The 21,956-nt window shown below is 36.8% G+C and overlaps 4 protein-coding genes across 6 annotated transcripts; 1 reads left to right on the forward strand and 3 right to left on the reverse strand.

Moving 5' to 3' along the window:
- Window positions 1-6: 6 nt before the first annotated feature.
- On the reverse strand, window positions 7-10,728 carry ndc1 (NDC1 transmembrane nucleoporin). Of its 2 annotated transcripts, XM_019068899.2 has the most exons (18): window positions 10,554-10,727; window positions 10,120-10,240; window positions 9,165-9,266; window positions 8,886-9,060; window positions 8,409-8,538; window positions 6,260-6,368; window positions 6,093-6,144; window positions 5,841-5,973; window positions 5,647-5,739; window positions 5,221-5,302; window positions 4,978-5,142; window positions 4,639-4,899; window positions 4,134-4,246; window positions 3,851-3,901; window positions 1,217-1,280; window positions 1,023-1,123; window positions 755-915; window positions 7-620 (listed from the first exon to the last, which is right to left on the reverse strand). In XM_019068899.2, the coding sequence occupies exons 1-18, from the start codon at window positions 10,590-10,592 to the stop codon at window positions 557-559; spliced, it is 2,016 nt and encodes a 671-aa protein (XP_018924444.2). In that variant the 5' UTR covers window positions 10,593-10,727; the 3' UTR covers window positions 7-556. The 2 variants fall into 2 exon arrangements, with proteins under 2 accessions (XP_018924444.2, XP_042574232.1); XM_042718298.1 differs by lacking the exon at window positions 3,851-3,901 and having other exon boundaries at window positions 10,554-10,728.
- Window positions 10,729-10,833: 105 nt separating this feature from the next.
- Window positions 10,834-13,061, reverse strand: LOC109079476. Its single transcript, XM_019094627.2, has one exon. It carries the CDS (start codon window positions 12,258-12,260, stop codon window positions 11,511-11,513), a length of 750 nt encoding a protein of 249 aa, XP_018950172.2. The 5' UTR covers window positions 12,261-13,061; the 3' UTR covers window positions 10,834-11,510.
- Window positions 13,062-13,228: 167 nt separating this feature from the next.
- Window positions 13,229-16,940, reverse strand: LOC109051350 (protein YIPF1-like). Of its 2 annotated transcripts, XM_019068900.2 has the most exons (10): window positions 16,800-16,940; window positions 16,583-16,635; window positions 16,193-16,242; window positions 15,927-16,066; window positions 15,757-15,837; window positions 15,520-15,607; window positions 15,318-15,434; window positions 15,060-15,226; window positions 14,731-14,913; window positions 13,229-13,945 (listed from the first exon to the last, which is right to left on the reverse strand). In XM_019068900.2, the coding sequence occupies exons 3-10, from the start codon at window positions 16,224-16,226 to the stop codon at window positions 13,853-13,855; spliced, it is 903 nt and encodes a 300-aa protein (XP_018924445.1). In that variant the 5' UTR covers window positions 16,227-16,242; window positions 16,583-16,635; window positions 16,800-16,940; the 3' UTR covers window positions 13,229-13,852. The 2 variants fall into 2 exon arrangements, with proteins under 2 accessions (XP_018924445.1, XP_018924446.1); XM_019068901.2 differs by lacking the exon at window positions 16,583-16,635 and having other exon boundaries at window positions 16,800-16,906.
- Window positions 16,941-17,214: 274 nt separating this feature from the next.
- On the forward strand, window positions 17,215-19,757 carry lrrc42 (leucine rich repeat containing 42). Its single transcript, XM_019068902.2, has 7 exons — window positions 17,215-17,853; window positions 17,970-18,101; window positions 18,254-18,372; window positions 18,804-18,889; window positions 18,966-19,079; window positions 19,174-19,252; window positions 19,380-19,757. The coding sequence occupies exons 1-7, from the start codon at window positions 17,420-17,422 to the stop codon at window positions 19,661-19,663; spliced, it is 1,248 nt and encodes a 415-aa protein (XP_018924447.1). The 5' UTR covers window positions 17,215-17,419; the 3' UTR covers window positions 19,664-19,757.
- Window positions 19,758-21,956: the final 2,199 nt, after the last annotated feature.

Below are 21,956 nucleotides of genomic sequence, written 5' to 3' on the forward strand. Positions count from 1 at the left end.
CTGACATGACATTTTACAAAAGTTTATTTAATTGTATTAAGTTTTCAAAAATATAACATTTGACATTAACAAATTTGATTCTCTTTTGGCAAACAAATACACCAAATGTGTTTATGGTAACCAGATAATCAACAATTAATGATGCAAGATTCAAAAGTGGGCGAAAGCCAGTGCTGACCCCCATTTTTTGTTAAAGGGAGCAAAATTAAATTTAAATATACTGAAGATGGAGAGTAACAATACCTTAAACGTTTACTTAAGTTCCCACCATGATTCTGAAGTCTCATCATATTCTAGTACGCAGGTACATACACACAAACAAAATTCCCAGATTATGTGAATGATTATGTATAATGAATATGCAAATGTTACTTAGAATGTGACTGGGATTTCAATGGGAAATAAAGTGCAGCACTTGGATGTAAAGTAAGGCCTTGAGTGACATACAGCACGAATCCCCCATATATCAGACCTTTCAAAGAAGAGGCATATTGTCTCTTGGTCTTCTCACACACACATACCCAGAGGTATTGAGAAGATGATGTTGTGTGCTGCACTATTCCTTGAATTCCAAGAACTGCTGAAGCCTTTTTCTGTGTTCTGTTGAAATATTCACAGCACTGTAAACAAAGAAAATTAACAAAATGATTGAGGATAAACATGTAGTTTATTGAATACAGCAAGTTCCCAAAACAAATTTATCCAGTTTATTTTTTCTCAGAAAGCCATTACCGCAAATAACGACGGGACTTACTTCAAGTGCTCTCCAAAAGTGGTAGTTATCTTGTAAATGGCAGTCTTCAGCGCAGCCCTCAGAGCAAACCTCAGAGTTTTGTAGGTGGAGTCTCCCATACTGCAGAGAGTCCTCACAGGTTTGCTGGAGGCATGTGGCAGTTTGAAGTGTCTGTCAACAGCCTACAATTAAAAATGTAAGATTAACCAAATTAATCAGCTTGCTGTCTCCATTTGGAAAACCTAGACTATCAGTTTTAACACTTGTGGAAAAATGACTTTTGTTTTACCTCTAGCAAGACTACCAAGCAGCTAAGAATATTGGGTAATGTGGTCTGCACTACTCCAAACTGATCCTCAGAGAAAGAGGCTGCCACCAGATGAGATAGTCCTTAAAAACAGAAGTAACAAAGGCAAAATAAATTATTCAAACAAATATACATGTAAGATGGCATTTCTGAAAAGTTAGTTACTATTTTCTGACCTTGGAGAGCCCAGATATGAGCCTGGCTGTCAGCAAACAGAGCTTGGCTAGAGGCTTCTGGAAGCTGTACGTTAGAAGAAAATATTTTACTGTGGGGGAAAAACATTGGGTACCAAGCATTTAAAAACAATTAATAAATAACAAATAAAATTGCTAAAAGTTAATCAATCTATTTCTCGTCTGAAATAATTTCATAATTTTCACATAACTGAAATGCACTTTCTCCTGTAAGAATACTGTGCACATGCAAGAAGATGCAGTGGAGATCATAAACAATCTATTCATTCTTGATTTTTTCTGAAATACTTCAATCTTCATCACTCAAAATATAAAGGAATATTAGACACATAGGTATGCGACGCTTATACTAACATGTTTGACAAAACCCAGGCATTTCAACAAAACCTTTATTTTGTGCAAAACAGTGATCAAATTTAGAGAACAGTAAACACTGAAGCACGAAAGATTGTAACTAAAATTTTGAACGGTTACAGCTGTCAGAAATTAGCAGGAAGTGTAGAGGCCCCAGCTTTGAATGACTTGAGCACATCTGCGGCCGCAGGATATGTTAGTTTCTCACACTGCACTGGTGTGATCTAGGTCCACTCTTCTTCCGGTCTCTTCCACAGTTCTGTGACTGTAGTGCATAGGACTTCAACTCTGCTCCTGGGGACCCACTGTCCTGCAAAGTTTCTTTCCAACCTGCTTCAGCGCACCTGGCCTGTGACTTTAAGGGTGCTTTCACACTTGGCTCGCTTGCCTGGTCCAAACCAGAGTTTGATTGCTCCCCCTGTCCCCGCTGGACTGTGTTCATATTGTTATATTGGAGTCCGACCCGCGGTTCGTTTGCGTCATCGAGCCAGCAGCGGTTTACCCCGTTGCTTAGTAATGACGGCGCAGGAGAAGGCGGCAAATGCATCACATTGCTCTCTGCACTTTTATAAATTTACGTTTTTGAACCGTTCATTTTGTTTACAAGGCTTCGGTACATAAAAGGCACTTACGTCAGTCTTACAAACGTACTGCAACTGCTCTAAAGAATGTTGAAGGCAAACAGAAATGAGATATACAGCTCTCTGTTTGCAGCGAGTCAGTCACGCTCGTCAGGAAAGTGAGTGAAACACACACACACAAACACACATTTTTATCAAATAATACTTTATTAATATTGGTTCACTTCCACAATTTGGTACGACTGCGTTCACATCAGCAGCGAACCGTACCCCAGACCACCCTTTTTAAGCAGACTCAGGTACGGTTCGCGGGTGCGCACACGAGTTCAGAAGACAGTGTTCACATCCAAACGAACCGAACTCTGACGTCAATCGGACCTGGGTGCACACCCAAAATGCTAGTGTGAAAGCTCCCTAAGTGATTCTGAAGACCTTGATTAACTGGTTCAGGGGTGTTTGATTAGGGCTGGAGCTGAACTCTGCAGGATAGTGGGTCCCCAGGAGCAGGGTGGGTTTCTTAGCCATAACTCTGTCGCCAAGGATTTTACAGAGATTTTCAGCTGGGTTTAGATCAGGACTCTTGCCCAGCCATTTCATTATTTCAATGTTCTTAGCTTCAAGGAACTCCTATACCTGTTTTGCAGTGTGACTTTCACTGACTTCTTTACACACTTTGGGTTTAGTCTTTCCTCAGTTTAATGCTGAACAAAAGTTTCCTATCAGACCCAAACAAATTAAATTGTCTCTCATCACTAAAGTGATCACTACCAGTTCTCCTCTTCACACAACATGCTCCTCAGCAAAGGTGAGCTTAGGTTTTTGATTGTCTGCCAATGAGCGGCTTCGTTACTATAGGGCGGGCTTTTAGTTCATATTCTCTTAAACACTAAGACTCTGTATGCCGAGACAGATCCTTTCCCTGTTCAGCGCTGAACTGGCAATTCCAGCTGCAGTGTTGAACCGATTCCTCATTGAGAGTCTCCACATCATCCTGTCCTCTCATGCAATTGTCTTACGTGGATGACCAGAATTTTTGTGGGACTTAAATTAGTGTCAATGTTAACATTGTAGGTAAATCTGTAAATGTTCTCTAATTTTGATCAGAGTTCTTTTTCAAATATCATTTAAAACTCATTTAAGTTTTTTGGTACTGTGCTTCAGAATACAATTAATTTATGAAAAATGATTAGGACAGTTTCCAACAGGATTAAGCAGTGACCTTGAAATTTAGTAAATTAAATAAATAAAATATTATATAAAGTAATATATAAAGTAAAGTATTTCAGAAGCCCTTCACCCGACAGCCCAGTGAAAGAGAAAAAAGGAACCAGTTTATGTAGTTACAGACCCAGTTTATCTACAGTTCCTCCATTATTATTAATACTCTGCAACATTAGTGGATAAAGTAAAACTTATAAAGCATGTAAAATTCCATGCTTTTATTTATTTAAACTGTGTGTAAACTGGGTCACTACAATCTGACTCTACAATCTAAACACAACCTTAGACAGAAATAAAACCAGAGGAACAGGGGAGACCAATGATGTTGGTGTTAATTTAAACATGGGCAGAATCTAGACACATGCATTAATGATTCCTGTAACTAAAAATCTGTTGTGGGAGCATGCAACATGCAGCTGTAGACAGAACCTTCATTCAACTAATGCATGCTTAAGCTTACCTTGTTAAATAAATACATTATCAGCACCCGCTTTGCCAAAAAGCTTTTAACCTGAGCAGAACAATTGAGAGTATGACAGGAACATGAGTTAACAGATGTCTCTAGGCCATGTAATGGTATCACACTGAAACGTGAACTGCCTTTTCCCCCAGCAACCGAACTGGACACTCAAAAGCTTGTCTGTTTTGGTTCCTATGGATACACATGCTTGGAAACCAAGAAAACACTATGAAAAAATAAAGGATTAATTTACAGGTCAGGTGTGACAAGATGAAGATGTTACCTGCTCTCTCCTGTTCTGTAGCCACTGGGCCAGGAAGCTGGGTTTCTGACTGGCTGCAGGAGGACTAGGAACAGTGGCAGGGGAGCCAGGAGGACTGCCATTGGATTGTGACTCTGAAATGAGAACAAAGAAATAAACTAAATATCAGAGTATACATTATTGTTAACAAATGTGTACATGCTTCTCACAAAGATTTACACAAACAGGGATACCATAAGAATTAATTTAATACAAATAAAAGCCTAAAAACAAAACAAAAAAATTAAAAACAATCATAATATAAATGTTAGTTAGTAGCTAATTGCATTTAAAATTTATTTCAGTAAAAATAAATTATAAAAAAATTAAATTAATTTAAAATAAATGTTGTATATATATATCATTTTGTGTGTTGTAAAAATTATTATTATTAGAAATCTTCAAAGTTTATTATAATTATTAAAAAATTTTTTTTGCAAACAATGATTCAAAATTCATTGTTATAGTTTTAGTCTTGCTTTCTCACCTGTGGAGGCACTCCACAGTTTGGGGCCTCTCCTCATGATATGGGGGCTTTGTACTGTACCAGACCAGGGAGAGTGGGGATCCTGTTGGCCAACCAGACGTCGAATAGCAGGGGAAGAGAAAGGACTGTCCACATCAGGGGTAAAAGGAGCTGTCAAAACTCTGTTCGCACCCCCCACCGATGACTTGAAGACTGAACCAGGGGTCCTAAGCGGGACACTGAGTCGAGGGGTCTCAGCAATGTCCTCTGTTCCTGACACCACTACAGATAAAACAGGAAAAATTTATTTTCAGATTTGGGATCAGATTTGCCCTTTGGACGTTATCCAAGCGGCCGTACCTGAGCTGCTTGAAGAGGCTGATCTGGTGTCACTGCTGGCAGACTGAGACTTGACTCGGCCGTTAGAGGCAACCGCATCCTGATGAGCCACCAGTCTCTGTGTCAGCTCACTCAGCAAACACAGACATTCCCCACTGATGGCATTCCAGTTATGAGGGTGACCACCTACATATGCAGGTTACATTAGTTTAGCAGTCATGAAAGTAATGAGTTTAGAGCTCTCTGCAAGTATTTAGTTGGTACCTGGCTGACTCAGATTGAAGACTTCTAGTCTGCGTGAGAGAGAATGTTGTGATAACAGAGCCAGGTCTTGAAGAGCCAAAAACTGTGAAACAGTCAGTAAATCAGTTAAGGAATTATAATATCTTTAAACAGGAATCAATGACATTTAGGATCCGTTTTCAGGGTTTCAGCACAATTTGACCAATGATTTCATGACTTTTTCAGTTTTTGATGATGACTACCTTTTTATAATAAATTTTAGAGGTTGCACTCACACAAAAAAAAAAAAAACAGTATTTAACAGGTAAGTTTAACTGAAAAATGTATATCCCAATATAACTTTTCATAACTTAAGATTTCATTCATTTCCATAAGCCTAGAGATAATTTAAAAAAGCTCTGACCCTTTTTTTTTTTTTTCTGAAAAGTAAAAGTAAAAATCCCTGACCTTCATGACTAAAGTGTTCTTCTCAGCCAAAACTTTGGGAAGACACTGCTCTGCATCCTCAGTAAATGTGGACTGCACTGGAAAACTGTAGGCCTGAAGATGCACAACCAGCCATCAGGATCATTTTCAAAACAGGTACTACAAATGTCAGCTGCTTTGATGAATCCCACAGGGAAACCTTCACATTTAAGTACCTCTGTGACATAAATCCTGAAGAGAAGCACAGTGAGATACCAGGTTAGGTACAGGAAAGCGCCACTGATTGACAGATGGTAAAGGAGGGAGAAGTCTAGAAGTCCGGTCAATGAATCCAGTGGTTGGAGAGAACTATAAAGTTACAAAAGGGATATAAAGAGTTACAAATATTCTTGAATATGGGTTTATGCTGCTTTAGTTCACATTAGGTAAACACTCAGGTTTTGGTAGACTTTAATTCCAAATCTGACCTGTCTATCTGTAGATTAAGTGTGCTGGAGATCCAGGTCTTAGGAACATACCCTAAAAAACAACATTTAAAAATAAAACCAAATTTCAAGAGAATCTAACAGGAAAACAGACAATTATTAGAGGATGCATCATCAATCAATCAAGACTGATCATCAATGTAACTTACCAAAAAAGAAATAGAGAGCAGCAAAATTCCTTGCTGAGTATAAGGCCTGAATAACACTGCACTTCACCACCATTGGCAGACAGCCCTTGAACCGCGGATATTTGTATTGCTTCACAGCCAATGTGGGAGGGACAAAAGAGATTTGCACTGATAAATTATTAATGAAAGCATTAATGATTTAGCTATTTCTCATTCAATCATACTACAAGACATTTTACAGATAAATACAGTATTTACAGTATAGACTAATGGTGAAGTGATATATTGTCATGGTAAAAATATTAGTCATCACTTTGTATTTTTTTAAATTACCCATCATTGGCTGATAAGAGTCAGAAGCACAATTTTTTTTTTTTGACGGGATTGTGAACCTACCACCCTTCTGAAGGGTGAACCTCATGGTTCTAGTTTTCGTAATTATTTTTCTCAAACAGATTTAATTTCCAAAATATTTCTATTTCTAATTATTTGACTAAATATCATGCAAAATAAATCTAAATTACATGCAGCAATCTATGCATGTGCATACACAATCCCTAAAAGGATAGTTCACCCAAAAATGAAAATTCCCCCATAATTTACTCACCCTCAAGCCATCCTAGGTGTATATGATTTTTCTTTCTGACAAATTCAGTCAGAATTATATATAAAAAAAAAAATGTCCAGGCTCTTCCGAGCTTTATAATGGCAGTGAAATGGTGGTCGTGATTTTGAAGGCCAAAAAAAGTGCACCCATCCATCATAAATAGTGCTCCACACGGCTCCAGGGGGTTTATAATGTGAGAATATGCTAGTCTCATGGGAACCAAGTTTTGTTTACAGCAAATCCTCTTGGATTATATCAAAACCCTCCAACATTTTCCTTTAAAAATCCTTGTTTTGTACTTCTAATTCATGACCAGTGTTTTGTTTTGCTCTTTCCTCTGTGCTTCCGTGTTTGTCACTTCTCACCAGAGCTTACACTATGCCTACGTCCTGCGTCATCCGCTGGAATGAACATGCATTTGACAGCTGGCAGAAGCTAGAGATTACAGTTCATAAAGTTATAAAATAATATGGATATTTTTCCTAAACAAGCACATTGCTTCACTTCAAAAGGCCAGCCAGAGCCGTGTGGAGCCCTTTATGGTGGATGGATGCATGTTTTTGGCCTTCTAAATCTCGACCCTCATTTACTGCCATGGTAAAGTTTGGAAGAGCCAGGACATTATTTAATATAAATCTGATTGTATTTGTCTGAAAGAAGAAAGTCATATACACCTAGTATGCCTTGGGGATGAGTAAATCATTGGGTAATTTTTACTTTTGGGTGAACTATCCCTTTAAATTAAACAGCATGATATCATACAGTGGCATGCGAAAGTTTGGGAACCCCTTGGAGAATCTGTGAATGTGAATAATTTAAACAAAAAACTTTTTGAATTTGAAGATCAAGGTAAATTGTACTTAATTTGTCTTCCGGGAACCTTCTGAAGGGCAGTACTAAATTAAAAAATATTTCAAAAACAGAAAAATTTGGATGACATCATCCTGTTCAAAAGTTTTCACCCCCCGGCTCTTAATGCAACATGTTTCCTTCTGGAGCATCAGTGAATGTTTGAACCTTTTTTAATAGTTGTGTTTGAGTCCCTCAATTGTCCTCAAAATCATACAGTCACTGCTGGAAAGGGTTTAAATATGCAAAAAATGCTGGAAAATTGATGATTTTGCTGAAGAACAGTGCTCAGTTGAACTGTTCAGAACAAACAAGGTACTCATGAAAAAACAGCCGTGGCTCATCCAGGTACATCCACACACAGTGTTAAGAACCAAGGGTTCCCAAACTTTTGAATGGTTATTTTAATAATTTCAGCAATTTTTTTGTCTTGTTGACTAAATGTAAACATTTTATGTAAAATATCTTACTCAGGACAGTACTAAATTACAACTAACATGCATTTTGTATGATCACTTAATTTGTTAAAATTATTCACATTCTCGCAGATTCTACAAGGGGTTCCCAAACTTTTGCATGCCACTGTATATATCATATCGGCCATCTTCCAGCCTGCCTGCTCTCAAAGATATTGGTATCAGCCATAAAAAATTCATATTAACCACTACGTGTAACATTTAGCAACTAATCTGAATACAATAGCCAAATACTTACTTGTATGGGTTGAAAGGACACATAGTACATATTTTGAACCACTCCCAAGAAACTATGACTGTATCCCATGAAGGCCCCAGCCAGGAGGAGAAAAAGATGATACTCATTCAGACAGGTCACTACTTCACCACTACAGAGGCAAACATAAAATAAGGGACAGTTATTATTCACATATTGTCAGAATTTTCATAAAGCAAAAAAATATGTCATTAAAAAACAAACACAGACAGAGACAACATTTCATCTTTATTTTAGAGGAGCTCTTGGCCTACATTAGGGTAAGACTGACCTCCTGGTAATTTCGAATAAAACTCACAAATTTAATTAAAACAACTTAAGATAACTGTATGAGTGTCAATCTCTTTGCCTGGGGTCAAAAGAGCCGCAGTGCCTAGAATACAATTAATAAAACCCGATCCTCTAAGCACAACGACGGATCATTGTATGTGGGTCAAACAGAATCAGGTCATAACCCACCTCTCGCTTTGCCTGCAGGGAGTTCCTAGAGTGCTGTAACGTCCACCGATGGTAACAGAAGCACACCACATTACCAGCATGCCCATGGTGCAGTAGACCAAAGAATGAACACACTGTCGAGGGTGGAGCACCGTCCCCAGGAGAGCCATGCGCGAACATGGAATAGAGGGAACCACTAAAGGAAACACAAAGAGTGACATAATCTGCATAAATTTTATTACAATGCAATTATTGCAAATGTAATGATTTTGCACATCCATAATAGACAAATCTACTCACAAGTGTAGAACTCCAGGTTAAAAAAGCCAGTGATCAGAACCACCCCACACAGCACCACAAGGGAAAAGATGGTGCTTGAGGCCGTAAGAAGACTTGTGCAATCTGTAACCAATGTTTGAGATGCTGAATAACGTACAATTTAGATATTAACCATATAAAGCATACAGTATTACACGTGATGTGAATTTCCAAATTAAAATCAGTATGATCAAAACTTTGCTGAAAAACAAGTATGATTAATAGTTTATACTTTTTTAAGCAAAAATCTAAAAATGTTCCCCTTCAGGTTGTGGTACAAATCTCTTTGCTGGGAAATATTGACTGGTTTATATAAAGTGAACAAGAGCACTTTTATTTTGTTGGGAATATTTCAAGACAAAAATTTTACTGAATTGAATCAACGGGTTTACTTGATTATTCACGTTTAATAAAAACACATGACATGTTACATATGAGTATCAAATATGATACATCAGGCTTTTGAGGAACATTTATTTGTACATCTCTAAGTCATTATTGTACTGCACTGCATGATTTGCACAATAAATACAGAGCTATATATATATAATGTCATTATGACATTTTTGGGTTACAGAGTGCAGTTTATATATGTAGCTTGTTATACTGTTACAAAAGACCTTTGATTTACATTACAAGTTAATTGTATTATAAGGATCATAAAATCCAGATTAATCAAATATGATACGAAACATTAAACACATAGGCAAACTTTTTTTTTTTTTAAATTGTCCAACGGAATCAATAACCTGTTACTATATATATTTCTCACTATTATTTCATTAATCAGGCTTTAGAGGGTTTAGCATATGTATTATATCCCTTGAAGTCAGAACTACAGCTTGTATAAATAATGAATTCACACTCGAGCACTTCTCAGTATCAGTAACGCATTGTAATTACGCATTTTGTTAGACACTCGTACTCGTTTCCTCACCTGAAATCCACTGGATGGGGTGAAACAGGCTGAATCTACTCAAGAGCACAAAGACTGCAGTTGTCACTGGCAGGAGAAGCACTGACCACGCAATACTCGCCACAGCCCTCCATATCACAACCTGAAAATAAATAGATAAGAATTTGGTCTCGCATAGGCACATTTCATACATCTTTTCAGCCTCAAACACAATCTCTCTACGATTAGAACTTTAAACGTTTACTCTAATTCCGCACAAATAGTTAATATATACTTAAATACACTCTCACTTCATAAACAGACACCAGAAGACACAAAACATGTCACTATAACGCTACATGATGATGTCCAGAAGTCTTTTAACGTGACATACACTGCCGACCAAACACAGACTTCCTAATTGGTTAGTTGCCGTTCAGTTATTTAAACACGATTTATATTTAACCAGTCCTTACCTTTCTAATAAACCAAGAATTCTGTTTGAGCGAAAACATTTTATCCTTCTCTGTTTCAGTTCAGCATCACTTGAGCAAAATCCATATCAACAGGGCAAAAGTGTGGACATTACCCGCGCCACACATTCGAAGGACCTCATAAGGACCTCTGCGAATGTGTCTGACTTACTGCCTGAATACAATCACACTTAAAGGGATAGCTGCTCACCTGTTTTTATACAGTATTTTGCTCACCTCAAAATAAATAAAAAAGCGCCATTATTTACTCATCCTCATGAGACTTTCTTTATTCTATGGGACATAAAAAGAAGATATTTTGAGAAATGTGTGTTTTTTTGTTAATACGATGGAAGTCAAAGGTTTGGTTCTCAACATTCTTCGATTTTTTTCTGTGCTCTGTAGAGTAAGTCACCGTTATCAGAAAAGTCATAATGGTTTGGAAATGATTTATTTTGATGAGTAACGTTACATTTTGGGTGAACTATCCCATTAAAGAGATAGCCCATCCAGAAATGTGAATTCTGCGCAAATTTATAGCTGTTCTTTTCAAAAGATAATACTATTGTGAAGCATATTAATCAACATAAAAAAATAAAAATGAAATAATTGTATCACTTAATTACAACATTATCCTAATTAAAAAGGGAAAATCAGAATAAAAATGAATAAATTACATTTATATTTAATGTTATACAGTATTATATTATACACAAGGTTTTGTGGCCATTACATCAAACAGCAGTCTAAAAAACTGTAATAGTCAATACATAAGAAATAATTATGATACAGTAACATATAGTCCTCAATGTTTCGGTTGTTTCAAACAGGCTGTTGCTTAATAATTTTAAACATACTAAAAACTATATATTTATTTTAAAGTAAATAATGCTGTAAGTTGAGGCATTGAGCAGCATAATGACGCGCAGACAGACACAAAAATGTTTCGTGAAATAATCGTCAGTTGTGTATTCCTTTCGCTTCGTTCTGAATTAACGCGTTTTTCTCTCGGTGGGTGCCGTTCGCTAAAGTGAGGTTGCGTCTGTCCAGACTGGTTCTGCCTTTATCAGTCTCCCGGCGGGTCTTGGTCTCGAATGCGTTGGTGGGTAATATCTGGGTTGAACTGATGGACATCTCCGTCTGGACGCCTTTATGCACCAGCGGTTTTTGTCCGGGTCTCTGCGGTATGGCGGGCAGTGACAGCTGCTCCCGCTGAGCCTTCTTGTCCTCCCAGAGCTTCAGGAGACGCCGCTGGTTGTTGGTCATGTCCTTCAGGTTCTGCTGCAGGGACTGCACCTGGTCCTCCAGCAAAGTCTTCGAGGTCACGGTGTTGGCCAGCTCGGATGTCAGTTCATCAATCGTCAAACTTAATTTACCCGCTTTTTCAACAAGAGAACTGCACTCGCGCTCCTTCTCGTGCAGGTCGTTTATTATATCCTTGGTGGTTTTTCCGTGAAATTTGGGACTGGCCTCTAAACCAATTTCAACCCGCAGGACCTTCACTTGTTTCCGCAGCTCCTTGTTGTCCAAAATCAATTGCTTTAATTTCTGTTTCAGCGCTTCGGTTGATCTCATTCGAGACTCGTATTGTCTCATTTTCTCCCTCATCATATTCTCGCGGTGCAAAGCATCGTCTCTTTCCTTCCGGCACTTTTCCAAAAGCTTCAAAGTTTCGTATTTGGACACCTTTTCCACTTTCCCAGCCATCATTCATTTGCAGTTTTAAATGCAATATTGAAAAGACATGTTCCTTGATACAGGTCGTCGGGTCAAATCCTCATTAAATAGGTTTTCCATTTGTAGGTCATTAAAAAAGCAATGTCAGGAGATACCTGTGAATTCAATGATCCAGAAATAAAGCCTCCTTATTTTTAATCCACTGTGTAAAGGGAAACGGTGACTTGTGAAGCTGACATTCCTTCACAAAGGTTGGAGGTTTGGGAGGCAGCTTCGGTGTAACTCTAAGCTAAGGCTAGAATGACCATTAATTAGGACACACCACACATTTGCACAGTTTCAAGTGACACAAATTTTCTATTTTGTTAATTTGGAAAATGTAGCCGAGCCATTTCATAACACCAGTGCCAACTTAAAAATGTTTTTTTTTTTAATCTAATTAATCTAATGACTGTGATGAATAAAGTGCACTGCTGATGGTGCTCGAAGATACACCAAACTTTGCACTGTATCAGATACTGGCATCAAAGACAAGATAGATTTTATCTATGACAATAACCTTTGTTTGTGAATCTTATTGATGCCGAGAATGAAATTCTATGATCTGCTTTAAAACCACTTGGCTATCAGTATCATCATCAGTCACTGAGACATTATAAAAGGAAAAAAACTTTATACACTCAGTATATGCTCGCCATTTTGGTCTGTATTTGTGGGCATGTAATTTTAAATGGGGAAAAAAGCTGCTAAATATTTATTACAGTGTGACGTCTTGGAATACAGTTAATTGTTATAGGCATTTTATGCTCTAGGTTAGTATCTTGTTTAAAGAAAAGGCATAGATCTAGTTACAAGTCTCTCACAAATACACAGTGTAAAAATAATAGCAAAAAAAAATCAATGGCCAAAGAGAACTGAAAATTTGTAAAATATTCAAATAAGCTATAGCTTTGATTTTAAACTATATTCAAATGTAAATATGCAAGCGATTTCTGTTTATGTGCAATTTAATTCATATTTTATTTTTCCCATCCCTTTTTCTGCTGGACCTTTAGTTTTATAAAGTGTTAAAATATTTTAAGTACATGTACACATTCCAAAGTGGTAGAAACAGGAGAGTGACCCTTTGAAAACCATCTTAAGCTTAATTATCACATAAATTATTAAACCACAGTTATACAGTATATACATGTCCTCTACTTTGTAACAGTAACGTGTCTGAACATCAAATCAGAAAACATCTAACATGTTGTAGATGATTATCTCCAGGTTTCACTGCTCACCTACAAACATAAACACCAAAATGAAGAAATCCAGACAGCCCACAATCTCATTATAAAGATACCCGATTCTCTCTAATAAGGGAAGAAGAGAAGCTGCAATTACAGAAGAATAACAGTCTCTCGAGGAGCACAGATTATGTACAGGAAGTCCTGTCTCATGTTAACACCTCATCAAATGCAAATGTCTTATTTTCCCAACAGCTGGTACAATCAAATGACACTCGGCTCATCTAAAAGTCTTAAAGTGCTGGCATTTCTATTCCATTTCATCTTTATTAAAAAGCACATGAGAGAGTGCCACTGCCACCTCGCTGAAGTCCTGCATTTAACCAAGGTTCTAATTCACTTTGGATTTGTGGATGAAGTGTTGGTCGCTGTCGATGGCTCATTGTGAGCCTTTGATGGATGCATCTCATATGTACTGAAGAAACATGCCTGAAAAAAGAGAGAGGGCACAAATCTTTCAGACTCTGACAGCACTTTTGTCCTCTAAACACTGCATTCCATAATTAAATGAATGTAATTGACGGCACATGACAGCCATAAGGACATGGCTCTGCTCACAAACTGGCATGTTTCCAAGCCAGTCATTGACTATTGCTAGTGTTTCCAAGAACACACCCTTCCACTGGGGAAACACACTTGACACCAACCTGTTCGATCCTTTAACATTGCAAGAAGCAGTGCTAAAATGCTGACATTGAGTTGCTAGTAAAGCTACACAACTTTAGTTATAACGTCTCTAGCATATTTGCAACATTTTAGAAAAAGTTTCATCTAATATGTTTTGCTTGTATTGTTTTAGTAAGTGCATAATTATACGCATATATATTAGGATGCAATGATATTACAAAACAGATATACTATAATTAATTAGTTTGTAATATAAAATACTATAAACTAAAACCAATCATTTTAAATGGTTCCTGTCAATCTAAGCATAATGACAAGTAAATAAAATTAAGTAAATAAAAAAAATTAAGTGTGCATTAGGTTCCAGCAAAGCTAATGTAAATGTAAATATAAGGACAAATAAGCATGCACAATTAAATATCCAATATTGACTGGTATATCATATATGGACTGATACTGATGAATTCATTCAGTAACAAAAATAGACAAATATAATGTGCATCCTGAATATGTTTTGTGTATTTTGTTCATAATAGATCATGTGAATCCCATTCAATTCTAATGTATAAAGATTCTTAAAAACATACCTTGCAACCAACTGCAAGCAGGACGTGAAGAATCATGATTGTGGATATGATCGCAATGGTAATCCTTGGTTTATCGTCCCTGATGGCTGGCCAGAAGGTCAATACCAGCACAGATCCTGAGAGACACAAAGCTACCACGATGGAGCACCACCTCAACCCTTCATTTGGTATTATCCACAATATCTGTTTTTCACACAAAAAAGGAAATAAACTGTATCTGCAAACTTATAATGACAGACAATGCTTGAAAAGAATCTATCAAATGTGTTTATCACACCCAGATGTGGTAATTATGCGCAGAATGTATATGTTGTGACTGTATGACTCACCACAGCAGGGATGTAGATGGAGAGCGAGTAACCATAGACACACACTATCTGCAAGAAGGAGTAGGACACCAGGCTTGTGATCTTCGTATTTCGCCAGGTAAGAAAACCCCACAGAGCTAAAGGCACTAACCATGCATAACTGTAGATAGCTGTGGCTGCCATAGTTACTGGAAAACAATCAAAAGAACCAGTGTCATTTTTAGGGTGAGGCCAGAGGGTCTGATTTGTTTGGGCTATTTCAAACATCATATCTCTAACCTTTGCTGAAGTCTGGCACATATCTGAAATTTGGCTGACCCTGGTGCACAAGAAAACTGGAGATGTTTCCACTTACAGCGATGGCAAAAACAAGAGTTGCACAGATCCAGAAAGGTCCTACAAAAGTAAACAACATGCTCCTATTAACTTTTTGGAAACATCTTTATTTTTGCTCTAAACTATTTTAGATCATTTAGCTTACCATACAGGTCTGGGTTACTCCGTAAATAGACCTCAACAAAGTTTTTCCCAGGCCAAGGCAGAATTGAACCAATTATTCTGTTCTTTACCTATAAATGAAAACAGCAGCAATTTATATTTTTTATTTTAAAAGAATTAGAAAACCCTTAAAAGTATATATTTCTAATGAATGCTTTTTAACTCTGAAATGATAATCACTGTAGTGTGAGGGCTGAATCCTACAGTAAAGATGGCTGACCTGATGACTGTCCACATCAAATAATGTTTGGTAATACTCAAACGTCCAGAAGGGTGCACTTTTTCTTTGACCTGACAGAAGCTTTTTGACAAAGAAACATGTATTTTGAATCAGTGCTCCTTCTGAAGAAATGAAGATCTCAGATTATCTAGAGATTGTGTCCCACGGACCTCAGTTTTGTCATCGTTGTCCTCTTCTTCAAAAGCAGTTCCAGTAGCTTTTCGTTGTTTTCTAGATTTGATGGGGTCATCGATGGTCACTGTTGTGGCACCTTGATTATTATCAGTGAATCCTTGCTCATCTTCAAATTCTAGCACAATATAGAAAATATTTTTTTATATATATATTTTTTTCCAAGAGCAATAAGCAGATTCCATGATCTTTTTTTATTAAAAGGAACTGTTTGCCTTTCAAATAAGTTTTTTAACGGACTCACCTTGAAACTGCAAATGAAAATCCGTATTGGCCATCACAGATCTATATGCTCTGTGAATGAAGGCATCAATAGAAGAGAGATAAGCAGACAAGCTTTAGTTAATGCTATTGATATTGTAGGTTGTTGAAGGTATATTTCACCCAAGATTAAAATCAATACTCTCATGTTGTTCCAAAAATCGGAACACAGGAAGATACATTAGGCAGAATGTGAGTGACTGACAGATTCATTCAGATTCACTGTATCTTCTTCCGATTCAATGAATGTGAAGAACGACTGAGACTGTCGATCTTTCTAACTAGTTCCACGGAAGTAAGTGATGACAAAAGTTTAGTTTTAGGGTGAACTATCCTTTTAAGCATTAAGTTTTAGCAACCATGGCTGACCTACCACTGTAACTGAAGTGTCTGATTGCATGTACAGCAGAAGTGACACTGTACAACCTGTTGACATTCAGACGTATGCGGATATTATACATCAAACAGAAAAGTGCAGTTACAACGTAACAAATTGTTGTCTTAAGAATATGCATTCTCTCAGATGATTTACATCGCCTTTTTATAGCAAAATAGGACCTCTAATGTTTTCGTCATTGTAATCAACTCACCAGTAAAAGCTTCTTGAATGTTTCAGGATTTTAAACTTTGTTTTGAAGGTGCGAAAATGGAAACGCGGAAAGGAGCAGTGATAGTGATGCGTAGCAAAATAAAAGTCCATAAATACTAATCGTAAGCCCTTCAAATTATTTTTCACCTGGTGTTTTGCAACTTGTGGTAAAATTATGCAGTAAGTAAGTAAATAAATAAAATATTAGAAGAAAATAATAAAAAATGGAGACCAATTAAAAAAAAAAAAAAAAAAAAAAAAAAAAAGAAAAACAGACAAACAATAAAAGTAACTAATATGGTAAAATATAAATATGGGGGGGGGGGGGGCGACTAAAATATATCAGAGTTATAGCATAGGTAATAGTTTTTAAACGTGTTTTTTTTTTAATACTGAAGTTATCTGCATTTTAGTGCAGATTTCAGTAAAGACTTTTATTTTGGAATGTGGGTGAAACTCGCCTTACGGTAGGGATGTTACTCCAAGAGCCCGTCGTTTTTAAATCTTTCTACATTTTACAAACTCCTCGCTGTTTCCGTTAGTATACCCTTGATTTTCAAACGACACCCGAATATTCTGGACACTAGCCGCTTGGTTTGTGTAGAGAGCTGGTTAGTGAGGATGTATGTAAGTGAGGGCTGTGGAGCAGTGTATGTCCGGGAGAAAGGAGAACTGCGGTGTGTCAGTGCAGACAGGAATCATGCTCCGCAGCACAGACTCTTCACCAGAGACTTCTCCTTTCAACTCTGCATCGACACTTTACCATCCGCGAGCCACACAAAGAGAAGAGACCACTTCATATTCACCTACAACAAAGAGGGCAGCCTGCGGTACACGGTGAAGTCTTTATTTGACATCTCTTTACAGTTCATCGCTGATCATATCGAGCATGTGGACTCACTGGTCGGTTTTCCTGAGCAAATGGCTGATAAGTTGTTCTCGGCCGCTGAAGAGAGACACAAATTCACTGAGCCTCACACTGCACCCAGAGCACTGCAGGTCTTCTGTGAGGCCTACGGAGAACTAGTGCTGAGATCCCTGTGTTTGAGGAACAGGTGAGAAGAAAACACAATCTCATGGCTGTCAGCCCAAGTAGGCTGCCTAGGTAAACATTTATACCCAGCATGATTTAGAAAGCAGTGCATTTACATCAGTGTCATTGTGTTTTCAGGAATCTTTTGATATCCGAAAGGTTGGAAGAGATCAGACAGTTTCAGAATCTGGAGAGCCTGGACCTCTATGGATGTAGATTAGGTGACAACCATGAGGTTTTTAAATACATAACCTCTGAAGCCCTGGCTAGGTATGGAAACTTCATTAATTCATCTCATTAACTGGCATAGCTGCGTAAATAAAAAGAACATTTCAGAGAATGTATTGGGTGTTTGTTTTACTTTGTGATGAAGAGTGAAGTCACTTTCTTTTTCCTCTTCACATTTCCCTTTTTTTGGGTAGTCTTGTGAAGCTTTTCATAGGTGCAAACTGCCTTTCTGATGCAGGACTGCAGAGACTGACCGCCCCGGTGAGGGTGATGAAGAAAGGTCTAGAAAATCTGCAACTTTTGGAACTCTCTGGTAAGTTTATTGATTTGTAGAGTCAGATAAACTACTATTCAAACGTTTGAGTTCAGTATAAATATTTTTTTATTCAGAAAGGATGCATTTAAACGAAAGTGACAATAAAGACATAAATAAAACCTTTACTGACGTTTATAATGTTACAAACGATTTCTATTTTAAATAAATGCTGTTCTTTTAACATTTCTGTTTATCAAACAATCCTGAAAATATAATCCTAGAATATAAGGCAGCACAACTGTTTTTAACATTGATCATTTTAATAAATGCAGCCTTGGTGAGCATAGAAAACAAAGTAAAAACAATAAAACTAAACTGTGTTTGAATCTCATTACATAAATGCTTTTAATAGCTTTTTATACATAACCATGATGAATGTGATGTTTATGGTAATGTATACTCTTGCCATTTCGATTATTTTTTAACAGAGAATCCCATTACTGAGAAAGGTCTTGGATATCTAACATGCTTTAAAACGCTACAGAAACTGGACATATCTGGGACAAATGTGACGGTAACACAATTAAAAAGCTAACATCACTGAGTATGTTTTTACTGAGGTCTTGTATAATATTAGAAATCTCTTTTAGGTGAATGTGTCTTTGAAAGGATTCTTCAGAAAGAATATGAGAATGGTCTTATCAGAAACACCTTTGAAGGAGTTTGGACACTCTGATTGTAAAACAGAAGGCTGGGCTGAACAGGTAACAGAGAAGGTTTTATATGTAATTATGAATGCAATGTTTTATAATGAGGCATCTCTGTATTAAATTCTTCCACTATTCAAATTTGAATCAGGTAATAAACCAGTGGGAAATTACAGCTTCTGAAGTACCAAAGAAAGACTGCAAACCAAGAACAAATGCTCTCCGGTTCTGTGAGTTTATTCCTTTTATCCACATGTTCACTTTATCACAAAATATTATATTACTACTACTAATTCTTGTTATTGTTGTATTTGTTACAATAACCTGAATTTGGATTGTTTTCATTTTGTTCTTTAGATGGAAGAGAAAAGTTTGTCCGAGAGACATTAAACTCCTGCTCTGGGACGAGTGACACCACAAAGAAAGACAAAGTTGTGCCGATTCACTTTCATAAGGTTGATCTCTGTGGCACGAGTTCAACAGCAGAACACAACACACTCTCGTCAACAGTGGTAGCTGTTCAGAAGGGCAAGAAGAGGAGACTATCAACAGAGGAAGACCAAAGTTCAGCTCCTCTGTCAAAGCGCCAGTCTCTGTCAGCTCTGTCTGCGGAGGACTTAGATCTGTTAAATAGTTACTGAGTGGACACAGACATGTGACGTTCCTCTGTGAGGAACATGACACTGAAATGCTTTTAGTTTGGATTCTTCACAATTAAAAACGGCTTATTTTTTATTTTTGTACTCTAGTCTTTTGTTTCATAATACAAATACACTGGCTGCCAAACATGAGCATGTTTATACAAAATCATAAAGGCTGGAACACATTTTAAAACGGTTACAGAAATGGCACTAAATGACTGAGGATCACACACTACCAGATCAAGTCATTGTGGATGCAAAGAAACATGTGCCTTGTGACGTGACAAATTAAAACAATACATGTTCTAAAATTGGCTTTATGGGCAACTAGCAATGACTCACCTAGACTGCTAATTGGGGCAAAAATCTGGGCTTTAGGAGAACAAATATGTTACAAAATAGGAAAAATGGTAGTGTGAACACATATCAGCAATAAGTTTGATTGTATCATATAATAATTGCTTTTAATAGTGTTTATAGTCTGTTTGATTACGTCTTTAATTTTTCTGTACATTTCTGCCATATGTCCATTTACTGACATGGTCACCACTGATAAGCTACTACTAAATATATTGTAGAAAGATATTGTAAAACTGCTTTGCAATGATTTGTATCGTGAAAAGTGCTGTACAAAAACTTGAATTGAATACATCAAAAGCGGTACAAATTTCAAAACATCTCATAATCCAGTACTACCAACATTTTTTCATTATGTTGAAATGACTAATTAAAGGGGCATTTATGTGTACCCTAGTTTGGGAATCACTGCCATAATCTATTTTAATATATATTGCTTCATTTTCAGAAATCTTGGTATTTTTAGCCTTTGATTCAGATGTATTCATCAGACTGACATTCTTCAGACTGAAACAATTTTTTTGAAAGAAGACAAAGCCGAGATGCCAGCTGACCATCTTTGTACATTTTTTTTAAATACAGGATAAATAAAATATTTCATCAATAGTAGTAAGGGTGCAGGCACACCATAGTCTCGCGTAGCCAGACCTTCAGACTTCAGAATTCATGGCAGCTTTCATTGGCCAAGGCCCGCCCATGAGGCTGTTTGACCGACATGTCAAACAAATAATAACAGTTTGTTTCGTTCATCGTCACGTTTCGAGGCGTGGAAATGTCGCCACAATAACAGACCGGTGTGTAAAACTCTCCGACATATTTTAAAGATTCTGTGCCGTGAACTTTAAATATTTCACATACTTTTGAAAATCCAGCGTTTAGTTGATCTTGATAAGCGCTCGTCTTATAACTACCCTTATATTTAATCACTCTTTATAAATACTCAGATTACTGTAAATATATTACCATATTTTACTTCGCAGAGTATAACTTACAAATTCCACTTCCATGTGAGCAGTTTCCACAATTATTAATATGGTTACAAAAATAGTCTGAAGTTAAAATAAAGTACAGGTTCAATAATGATCACTTGTTACAACATAAAAAACAACACTTAGAGGTGTATTAGGGATGCCAAAAACCAAAACTAGCACCACTGCCACTACACTGAAGAACAAAGACAGAGTGATCCCAATGAGACACACACACACACACAGCCCTTCTAGTGCAGCATCTGCAACAACTTGATGAAAACACTCATTCTGTTCCATAAGCCTCATGGCTAGATAATGCTTTGCACACAATGTCTTGTGATCTTCACACTGTAATTCATTTAAACATTAGATAATTTACACAACATTGCAAGAGCAAATTTCTGTATTTGTTTAATAAAAGTACATAGTAACTTTCTATACAGATACATAGCTATATAAAAGTTTGGGGTCATATGTTTATGTGAAAATGTCTTATGCTCACTAAGGATGCATTTCTTTGGTGCATTAATTTACAGCAACTGTTTTCTATATTTTATATTTTTTAAATAATTTATTCCTGTGAAGGCAGAATGCATTACTCCAGTGTTCTGTCACATGATCCTTAAAAATATTTCATATGCTGATTTTCTGCTAAAGAAACATTTCTAATTATCAGTGTTGAAACTGTTATGCAGTATAATATTTTTGTGAAAACTGATACTTTTTTTAATTCTTTGATGAATAGAAAGTGCATAAGAACAGCATATATTTACCGTTCCTTTCAATTAATTTAATGCATCTTTGCTTAATAAATGTATTAATTTCAGGAAGAGAAATACTGACTGGAAACATTTGAATGATGTTGTATGTAACAACATTCATAATAACATTAAACAGTATTAAGTTTTGATACATTCACTGATTGTGTTTCTGTCCAGAAAGGAAAAGGAACTCTCAGAGAAGTA

This window comes from Cyprinus carpio, chromosome B2 (assembly GCF_018340385.1).
Source record: "Cyprinus carpio isolate SPL01 chromosome B2, ASM1834038v1, whole genome shotgun sequence".
In the NCBI taxonomy this organism is placed as follows: domain Eukaryota; kingdom Metazoa; phylum Chordata; class Actinopteri; order Cypriniformes; family Cyprinidae; genus Cyprinus; species Cyprinus carpio.

Excerpts from the sequence above, each read along its gene's own strand:
- ndc1 (XM_019068899.2), bottom strand. The coding sequence starts at position 10,592 with ATGTTTTCGCTCAAACAGAATTCTTGGTTTATTAGAAAG. Across the intron at positions 5,303-5,646 it reads AGAACACTTTAGTCATGAAG|TTTTTGGCTCTTCAAGACCT; the intron begins GTCAGGGATTTT and ends ACTGTTTCACAG. Across the intron at positions 916-1,022 it reads GCTTGGTAGTCTTGCTAGAG|GCTGTTGACAGACACTTCAA; the intron begins GTAAAACAAAAG and ends TTTTAATTGTAG.
- lrrc42 (XM_019068902.2), top strand. The coding sequence starts at position 17,420 with ATGTATGTAAGTGAGGGCTGTGGAGCAGTGTATGTCCGGGAGAAAGGA. Across the intron at positions 17,854-17,969 it reads TCCCTGTGTTTGAGGAACAG|GAATCTTTTGATATCCGAAA; the intron begins GTGAGAAGAAAA and ends TTGTGTTTTCAG. Across the intron at positions 18,102-18,253 it reads ACCTCTGAAGCCCTGGCTAG|TCTTGTGAAGCTTTTCATAG; the intron begins GTATGGAAACTT and ends TTTTTTGGGTAG.
- LOC109079476 (XM_019094627.2), bottom strand. The coding sequence starts at position 12,260 with ATGATGGCTGGGAAAGTGGAAAAGGTGTCCAAATACGAAACTTTGAAG.
- LOC109051350 (XM_019068900.2), bottom strand. The coding sequence starts at position 16,226 with ATGGCCAATACGGATTTTCATTTGCAGTTTCAAG. Across the intron at positions 16,067-16,192 it reads TTTTCATTTGCAGTTTCAAG|AATTTGAAGATGAGCAAGGA; the intron begins GTGAGTCCGTTA and ends ATATTGTGCTAG. Across the intron at positions 14,914-15,059 it reads CCATCTACATCCCTGCTGTG|ATATTGTGGATAATACCAAA; the intron begins GTGAGTCATACA and ends TGTGAAAAACAG.